Raw genomic sequence first — 9,597 nt, 5'->3', positions numbered from 1 at the left:
AATATTTTAAGAACTTTTAATTTCATACACACTTATGTTGAAGATTTATATCTAATACATTGAATAAATAGTTAGATAAAAAATGAACCTACTTTTATTTAAAAAAAAAATGTTAATAGCAAAACATAATCTATGTATATCATATTAGTATATATAATATTTAATATTACTCATTAATAATTATACCATTGATAATATTTTGTATAGAATAATTATTGACACACTATTAATGGCTGAAATATAATATAATAAGTGAAACGCACAAGTGTTGTAAATAACTTCTAAAATGTGTATGCAAGTAGTATATGTGTGAATGTGTATTTTGTGCGAAGAACATAAAATATTATAATATATTTATTTCTATGATAAATAGTTTATACTGTTTATAGCTGGTATTATGTACATATTTAAAATGATTTAAATGTACATGTACATGCAGGGGCGGACTGGCCCGGTCCGCTGGTCAGCGATCGCGGACTGGCCTGTCGGCTGTAATATATAATTTTTCCCTGCATTATTTATAATATAAAATATAAAATCAGACAAAAATGTATCTTAAATAATAATAATATGACGAATTCTAAACGCTGGATATACACAATGTTTTTGCCGAAAATTAATTCACATTAATTATTTATTTTTGTTATCGGCTTATTCTATTTTCGTATCGCTCCGATTAAATCACTACGGGCTTACGGGTTACGACTATACCCGCGTCGCGCAGCACTCTACATATTATACATATATTTGATGACGGAAGAACATAATAATATTATATCATGTTTATCACACCCATTATCCATTGTTTATTTTTATATTAAATACAAATATGAAATGTTATTTTCGAATTAAAATGTGGCAACAGTTTTGAACGGCGTTTATTTTGCATCCAATAGGCAGAACAACAACATCGGTCATCGTTTATAATCTATCAGGTAAGAAATATTTCATTTTAATAACTTGTAGACTGTATTATATTAGTGTCTACTACTAACTACTACTTGAATTGTCGTTATAGTTTGGCAATGTCAGTGGTTATTTTAACAGGTATATACGACACAATTGTTGTCACGTAATGAAACTTAGTAATTTTAATAACTAGATAACTGGACAACATAGTTTTTTCTTCATATTAGTATGTAGGTATGCTCTAAGTCTAAACATTCATCATAATTCTTAACTAATTCGTACCAAGTCATAACATATTATACAGAAAAACAGAAATAAAATTAATTTCTCTAAATAATTGAATTCATACGATATAATATTTATTAAACGTATTACGATCATTTATGGGGCCCAATTCGAAAGCTTAATAACTACGAGACCACTAAAATTATATTGCTAGGTATAGACTATGGACTGTATGGAGACTGGAAAATATAAAATAAATGTTAATTTTTTTCTTTGCTTAATTTCTTTAGACTTACTACTTAGTCACGAATCACGATTATTGGATTTTGTAAAATAATATCAAACAATTTAAAAACTGAATTTATCTTAGTATAGAATTTATAATTTGTAAATTATGTAAACTATTTATAAAATATCAATATAACACTATAAATATTATTATGCAGTGTTTGAAAAAACGCGTTTAATTTTACGTGAGCTAACCATGAACGCGTTCACTGTTTTATTGAACCTTCTAAACACTGCTATAATGTATATTGTGTTCAATTTGAATCCAATGATATATCATTGTATTAAAAATGTGATTTTTAGCGGTATCGGTTTTTTAGTCTAGTATTCTAGTCTTTTATATTACCATCAATAATTTATTTTAGTATTAGTACAATGATGGGTTAAATCAATTGTTTTAATTTTTTATAAAAATGTATTAATTCAATAATGTTTGGGATTTAGATTAGTAACATATCTTCAATTTAAAATGGACAAGCGTAGTGGTGATGACGATGGTAATAAATACCCTGTGAAATTAAAACGTAGTTCTGGATGGGCAAGAAAAAAAGAAACTGATAGACAAAAATTAAAAGCTATTGCTCGCGACAAAAATCAACAAAAATTAAATTTTGAATTTATACCGAGCACGCGACCATCTATTGAAGTTGCATTGCATTTTGACACAGTACCATCAATTACTAATAATGACTCAACACAAAATTCAATAGTAAATATGCAACCATCAATTTCTGAACCATCGTGCAGTAATATAATAAAACAATATGAAAACTATAATTATTCCGATACTAACATAATTAATATCCCGAAAGATCAAATGCTTGACATGAAATGCTCAAATAATGAATTTACACAAGATCTTAACGTTAATATACAGCCTTCCATTACTTCATCAATTGAATTTGATAAAAGTAATATTGTTGATTTTGGAAATAATATTGTTCCCAATGATTCTCTACATGAAGATGAAGTAGCACAGAGTTCTGAATCAGACTTAGATGATAGCTTTTTGAGAGATATATCTTCGAACAATTTTAAAGCACTTTCTCATAATTCTTCGTTGGCTGAAAAACTACGTTTTATGTCAAATCATCCTATACAGCCACAGTATGATCAACTACCATTTAACGCATATAAAATATATTTTCGTCCATTATCTAATACTGATAACACTCGTATTCCTAGAAATTGGTTATCATTTGATAGGAAAAATGAAAAACTTTTTTGTGCCGTGTGTTTAGCTTTTTCAGTAAATAAAGAATCCATTTTTGTACAAGGTGTTCAAGTAAGCGCTAAAAATATTTATAAACAAATTAAAGTACATGAAAATTCTAAAACACACGATGAAGCTGTTTACGCTTATATGCAAGCAAAAAAAGTTAAAGACGTTTCGTCTCTTATTGATATAAATCAACGAAATAGTCGAGTAATTCAAGTTCAAGAACGTAGACTTTTCCTATCAAGAATAATTGAAGGAGTTATTTATATTGGCAGACAAGGAATTGCTTATAGAGCTCATAAAGAAGAACAAGCATATACACTAGACAATAGAAGTATGAACCATGGAAACTTTTTGGAGTTATTGATGTGTTGGTCAAAATTTGACCCGATTCTTGAAAAATATCTAAATATTGCGATTGAAAAAAGTAAAATCCGTTCAAATTTAAGTGGAGGACGTGGACGTGGATCACTTGTTACATTTATTTCAAAAACTACGATCAATAAAATAATCAATTTAATTTCACAGTGGATACAAGAGGAAATTGGAAAAGAAGTAAAAAAAGCAAATTTTTTTAGTTTACTCATAGATTCCACCCAGGATGTAAGTGTAACCGATCAATTGGCTGTATGTGTCCGTTATGTGATTCAAACTGAAGTAAAAGAACGATTAATTAAATTTTTACCAGTACAATCATCAAAAGCAATCGATTTATATAACTTAATTAAAAATGTTTTGGAAGACATCGGGTTATCTCTGTCTAATATTGTAAGTCAGGCGTACGATGGCGCCGCGAATTTAAGTGGTATTCACAATGGTTTACAAGCTCTCATTAAAAAAGATGCACCTCAATCTATTCACACACATTGCTTTAGTCATCTTTTAAATCTTACACTTACACAAGCTTCTGATTCGTGTTCAGAAGCTATAAATCTTTTTGGATTATTGGATCGTTTGGCTATATTTTTTAGTCAATCATATAAAAGAATGGGAATGTGGAAACAAAATGTTATTGAAAATTCTGTTGGAAGTGAAAAAATGTTACGCCTTCAAAAAATAGGACAAACTAGGTGGTGGAGCAGAGATGTTGCGTTAAATAATGTATTTGATCCATTATTCACACCAACTAAAGAAAAACATAGATTTATAACAGTAATCAAAGCATTACTAGCTGTTGCAAATGGTAAAGATTTTGATCTTAGTGCAAAATCGGAAGCTCTGAATATTATAAACAACTTACTGAAGTTTGAAACTATATTGACAGCATATGTGTTTCAGTCATTGTTCGTTTTAAGTTCAACTGCATCGTCTTGCTTACAATCCAAAAAATTAAATTATACTCAAGGATATAAACTGTTGCATAATTTAAAATCAAAATTAATCGAAGGAGTTAATAATTTTGAAATTATTTTTATAAGAACTACTGAATTTATTGAATATTTACAAACGATTTTAGAAGAAATGGATGGAACAGATAACATATTTTGGTCAAGTACTTTTACAAAAAAAAGAAAGCGTTTTAAAAAGAAAATGTCAGGTGAATTGACAGCAGACGAAAGACTAGTTGATGAAAAGAAATTGTTTGAAGTTGAAGTTTATAAAGTTGTTTATAACAATGCACTCGCTAAATTAAGCAATAGGTATGTTTTATTAATGAAAATATTAGTTTTGTTAATTTTTTACTATTATAGTTACAGCAATATTTCTTAATGACATATTTCTATTACTTGTTTAGGTATATGATCAATGAGGATCTAATTCAAGATGCTGCATTTTTTGATCCAAGAACATTTTCAAAATTAAAAACTCCCGGATTCATGTTTCCAGAAGGATCATTGTCCAAAATCGCATCCATGGCCAGGGTCGATGTTTTAGATATTCAACGTCAGTTGATAGAATTTGCTCAAAATTACGAGGCCATAGCAAATATAGATGCTAGTATTCTGTATGAAGATTGTAACAGTGAATTTTTCGAAGAAGAAAATGAAAACCACACAGATATAGAAGATGACTTAAAATGTGCATTATCCGAAAAAAATCGTTGTAAATCGTGTATTTCATGTGCATTCCTTTATGTATACACATTAGTGACTCATACACCAAATTACAATGATTTATATACGGCATATAAGGTAATATTAAGTTTAGCTTTTACTCAAGTAAGTTGTGAAAGGAGTTTTTCAATACTTAAAACTATAAAAACTAGACTTAGGTCAACTCTTTCTAACGACAAATTAGAAGCATTCATGTTTATGAACCTTGAACGTGGCATGATTGTACCTCATGATATAATAATTGATCGATTAGGTGCCACTTCTAATGAAATGAAAAGGATGCTTATTGGGTAATTACCAATTATTATACTTACAAGAATGTTCATTTATGTTTAATTTTTAGTGTAAATAAATATAATATTATTAGAATTCTACTTATATATTTTTTTTTATTTGTTGCAATTATTTATTTAAAAATAATCATTTTACTGATAAAAATATTTATAGATATGCATTAAATATTTGTTGTATGATGGGGTTCTTATAAAATATCTTGTTTTGCTGTCTACATAGCAGATAGTTAGTTAGTAGTCTGTTCATGCGCGAGGCCGTGGTATAGTAAAATCACAAACATTTGTAGCAAGTCTTTTAATATTATCATATTTATGTAAGGTAAATGGTAATAACTAATAAATAATCAACAATTACTGTGATAGCTGATAAGCAAATATCATAATTGAATAATAATTCGATGGAAAAAAAATTGACTTTATTATGTTTATTAATTTTCCGTAAAAGATGGCCCGAAGTATTAAAATCGCTGACTGGCCTGTCGCCTACCCAGTCCGCCCCTGTGTACATGTAATAACATACCAATCCGTAGAAAAATAATAATATTATAATATGATAACATAACTTACATATTTTGTATAGTTTTTATTGCATTTGAGAATCTACTAATTTAATTGTCATATTAGCCTGAAAATGTGCACATTTATTACCGAGGTAAATATTATATATTGATATAGGTTTATATATACTATATATTAATATATTTAACAATTTGTATTTTGAATTTACTATATCATTGACTCATTGTGTTCAATTTAATAACATCAAAATAATATCAAAATGAGTATAAATGGTGATAAAAGTAAATATAGTTTAAAATATAATTAAGAATATATGAATAATAATATAATTATAAGTTATAACTATAACTAAATAATATAAAAAGATTTATTTGATCAAAAATTAATATGATAAATTATACAATTTTCAAAATGATCTTGAAAATTTACATCACTAATCATGTAGAAGTGGATTCAAACTTAAAATATCAAACAAATTTACATAATCCTTAATTCGTCTCAATATAGTGTACTTTATATTATCGCCGTTTGTGTTACAGAAAAATGAGTGGAGTGCAAATGATACCCATAGAAGCGATTGTAAAGGCTGCATCTAAGGTGGCTTTCTTGCCTATTTTATTGGCGACTATTAATTATTTCCAAAACGATGTAAACTATACGGGTTCGGGGATCATAGATCAACCTGGACCTTCGCTACTTCGCAAATACGATTTCATTGTAGTCGGCGCTGGATCGGCAGGTAAATATATTTATATTATTAACTTCAAATACGTATTATAATATTTTTATAGTGATTATCGTGTAGATAATTTCTTCAAAATTAAAAATATTTAATATGTCATACTAAAAAAAAACAATAATTACTTAGGTGCGGTACTGGCGAATAGGTTGACCGAAATAACAAGTTGGAATGTACTACTAATTGAAGCCGGAGGAGATGAAACGGTACAGTCAGACATACCATTGTTGTCCGCTAACTTGCAACTATCTGACTTAGATTGGCAATATAAAACCGAATATCAGAATACATCATGTTTGTGTGAGTAATACTATAATTAATAATATATATATTCTTATATATACCTACTTTGGATTTAAATTCATAATAATATGGTATTATTTAAATGTTGTATAATGTTAAAAATTATTACAAACATCATATAGCATATAATTATTTTTGAAATATTAAATACAGATATTTTTATATTTATTTACAAATATATTTCAGCAATGGAAAATCAACGCTGCAATTGGCCACGGGGAAAAGTGTTAGGTGGGTCTAGCGTGTTAAACTATATGTTGTATTCGCGTGGAAACAAATTGGATTATGATAACTGGTTTTTGCAAGGAAATTCGGGTTGGGAGTACTACGATGTGCTCCATTACTTTAAAAAATCAGAAGACAACCAAAAGCTGTCTCTATCTCAGACACCGTACCATTCGATTGGCGGCTATCTTACGGTATCCGAAGCGTCGTACAAAACGCCGTTGGCTGACGCGTTCATCGCGGCTGGCCGTGAAATGGGCTATCCTGTACGTGATATAAATGGTGAACATCAAATCGGTTTCATGATTCCACAAGGTACCATGAGAAAGGGCACCAGATGCAGTACGGCAAAAGCTTTCTTGACACCAGCCAGACTACGGAGGAACCTACACGTGTCCATCAACAGTCATGTCACACGCTTGATAATTGACCCTCACACAAAAGTCACCACTGGCGTCGAAATGATGAAAAATAAAAAACTGTATACCATTCAAGCCAGTAAAGAGGTGCTGCTGTCCGCGGGTTCCATTAATTCTCCTCAGCTACTTATGCTCTCGGGCATAGGCCCTTTACAACATCTGACAAAAATGGGTATACCAATTATAGCCGATTTAAATGTGGGCAAAAATCTTCAAGACCACATTGGACTCGGTGGCCTCACGTTTTTGTTAAACAAAGAGGTAAATTGTATAAATTAATAATATTAAAAATATATTTTATTTTTATCAGATGAAAATATAGTAATAGAGACACGCTGCAGAGAATTAGAATATAACCATATGCATTTTTATTGTTTAATAGGTATCAATAACGCAGCGGAAAGCGGAGACTTTTGATGCAATAAAGGACTACGCATCGATGGGCAAAGGTCCTTTGACGGTTATGGGCGGTATTGAGGGATTGGCGTTTATCAATACCAAATATAATAATCTATCGGCCAAACAACCAGACATAGGGTTACAGTTCATGTCTGTTTCCGCCAATAGTGATATTGGTGTACAGTTGTGGAAAGCTCACGGGTTGAATGAAGATATCTATAATTATGTTTACAGATCAATTCACAACGAGGAAGCTTGGTCTGCTATACCTGTAAGTAAAATGCCTTTAAAGATATGTGGAAAATGAAAATACTATATTATATTTGTATACAGATGTTGTTGAGACCCAAGAGCCGAGGTGAAATACTGTTGCGGACCACCAACCCATTCGAGCATCCCAGGATTTTACCCAACTACCTGACGGTCCGAGAGGATATAAACACGTTGGTGAATGGCATCAAGTTTGTGGTAGAAATGGCCAAATCTACGTCGTTCAGTCAGTACGGGAGCCTTCTGCACGACATACCGTTCCCCGGTTGTGCTGCATTGCCGTTCCTCACGACCGCCTACTGGGAATGCATGGTCCGGCAATACACCGTGTCCATGAACAATCCGGTGGGGACTGCCAAGATGGGCCCAAAGTGGGACAAGACCGCTGTGGTTGATCCACAGCTCCAGGTGTACGGCATCGAAGGGCTTCGAGTAGTGGACGCGTCAATCATGCCCACGATAGTCACTGCTAACACTAACGCGCCAGTCATAATGATCGCCGAGAAAGCCGCGGACATGATCAAAGAGAAATGGCTAAAAATGAAACCGTGGCTTTAATATAATAATATGATCGCTATACGCTCGGATATCTACGTGTTGTATATATTGTTTTTGTTTTTTAGAACTTAAAAGGTTATACTATTTTTATTTATTATTATTTTTTTTAAACTTTTTATTATACTATTATATTATATTTTTTTTACTTATTTTACTATAAGAGTTCTAAGTTAAAGAACTATAATGATTAATGACTAAATTAATGACTAATATATCATAACTTTTATATTTGTGATTACAATTGATATTTATTACAAAATTAGTTATATATACTACCTGTTTTGCTCATGTTACGGGAAGGTACTCATGAAAACAAATAAAAACATTTTTCGGGTTACTTTATTTAGGTAATGCAAATCTCAATAAAATTTAATAATAATGCGAAACTCTAATACACGAGGCAGTGCACTCAGAGCACGGCACTAACGCGACTGACTATAAAAGGTACTGTCCAAGGGGACCGGGCCGGTGTCCGTGCTATTAATTTGATAACAATTTACAATAGTACAATAGTGATGTAATTTTATTACATGGTACACCGTCTATTCCGCCCACCTTGGAAAATTAAGTTTCCATAATATATATGCCATGTATATAATCATACCCACGATAGTCACTGCTAACACTAACGCGCCAGTCATAATAATCGCCGAGAAAGCCGCGGACATGATCAAAGAGAAATGGCTAAAAATGAAACCGTGACGTGGCTTTAATATAATAATAATTATTATGATCCCTACATGCTCGTATATCACGTATTGTATATAATGTTGTTTTTTAGAACTTAAAAGGCTATACTATTTTTTTATTATTTTTATTTTTTATTATATTATCATACTATTTTTATTTTATATTTTTTACTTTCCGAGTTCCAAGTTAAAGAACTAAAGAGTAATGACTAATATATCAAAAGTATTTGTGATTACAATTGATATTAAAAAAAATATATTATATTTTTAATTTATTAAGAAATTAGCTGTATACACATTTGATTAATGTAAATTAAATCCTTGTTTTTAACAAGGACAATTAAGTGAATATTTTAACATTATTGAATATATTTTAAAAGTATTTACAATAATTATCGTTAGCTAACTACACGTCTACACGTCTCTCAAATATAGCATGTTTATTAAGTATATCCTACTATTGTTCACCTTTTAGACACCATAACTAA

At 30.4% G+C, this 9,597-nt stretch overlaps 2 protein-coding genes across 2 annotated transcripts; both read left to right on the top strand.

Moving 5' to 3' along the window:
- The first annotated feature begins 442 nt into the window (after positions 1-442).
- LOC132927650 (zinc finger MYM-type protein 1-like) lies at positions 443-5,483 on the top strand. Its single transcript, XM_060992230.1, has 2 exons — positions 443-4,281; positions 4,377-5,483. The coding sequence occupies exons 1-2, from the start codon at positions 1,892-1,894 to the stop codon at positions 4,987-4,989; spliced, it is 3,003 nt and encodes a 1,000-aa protein (XP_060848213.1). The 5' UTR covers positions 443-1,891; the 3' UTR covers positions 4,990-5,483.
- A 567-nt stretch (positions 5,484-6,050) lies between these two features.
- On the top strand, positions 6,051-8,442 carry LOC132926821 (glucose dehydrogenase [FAD, quinone]-like). The gene is made up of 5 exons (XM_060991223.1): positions 6,051-6,246; positions 6,376-6,546; positions 6,736-7,454; positions 7,576-7,863; positions 7,926-8,442. Exons 1-5 carry the CDS (start codon positions 6,051-6,053, stop codon positions 8,418-8,420), a joined length of 1,869 nt encoding a protein of 622 aa, XP_060847206.1. The 3' UTR covers positions 8,421-8,442.
- The last annotated feature ends 1,155 nt before the right edge of the window (positions 8,443-9,597 follow it).

The sequence above is a fragment of the Rhopalosiphum padi genome, chromosome 3 (genome assembly GCF_020882245.1).
Source record: "Rhopalosiphum padi isolate XX-2018 chromosome 3, ASM2088224v1, whole genome shotgun sequence".
NCBI lineage: Eukaryota > Metazoa > Arthropoda > Insecta > Hemiptera > Aphididae > Rhopalosiphum > Rhopalosiphum padi.
This window is presented reverse-complemented; position numbering and strand designations above follow the sequence as displayed.

Excerpts from the sequence above, each read along its gene's own strand:
- LOC132927650 (XM_060992230.1), top strand. The coding sequence starts at position 1,892 with ATGGACAAGCGTAGTGGTGATGACGATGGTAATAAATACCCTGTGAAA. Across the intron at positions 4,282-4,376 it reads CTCGCTAAATTAAGCAATAG|GTATATGATCAATGAGGATC; the intron begins GTATGTTTTATT and ends TTACTTGTTTAG.
- LOC132926821 (XM_060991223.1), top strand. The coding sequence starts at position 6,051 with ATGAGTGGAGTGCAAATGATACCCATAGAAGCGATTGTAAAGGCTGCA. Across the intron at positions 6,247-6,375 it reads AGTCGGCGCTGGATCGGCAG|GTGCGGTACTGGCGAATAGG; the intron begins GTAAATATATTT and ends ATAATTACTTAG. Across the intron at positions 7,455-7,575 it reads CGTTTTTGTTAAACAAAGAG|GTATCAATAACGCAGCGGAA; the intron begins GTAAATTGTATA and ends ATTGTTTAATAG.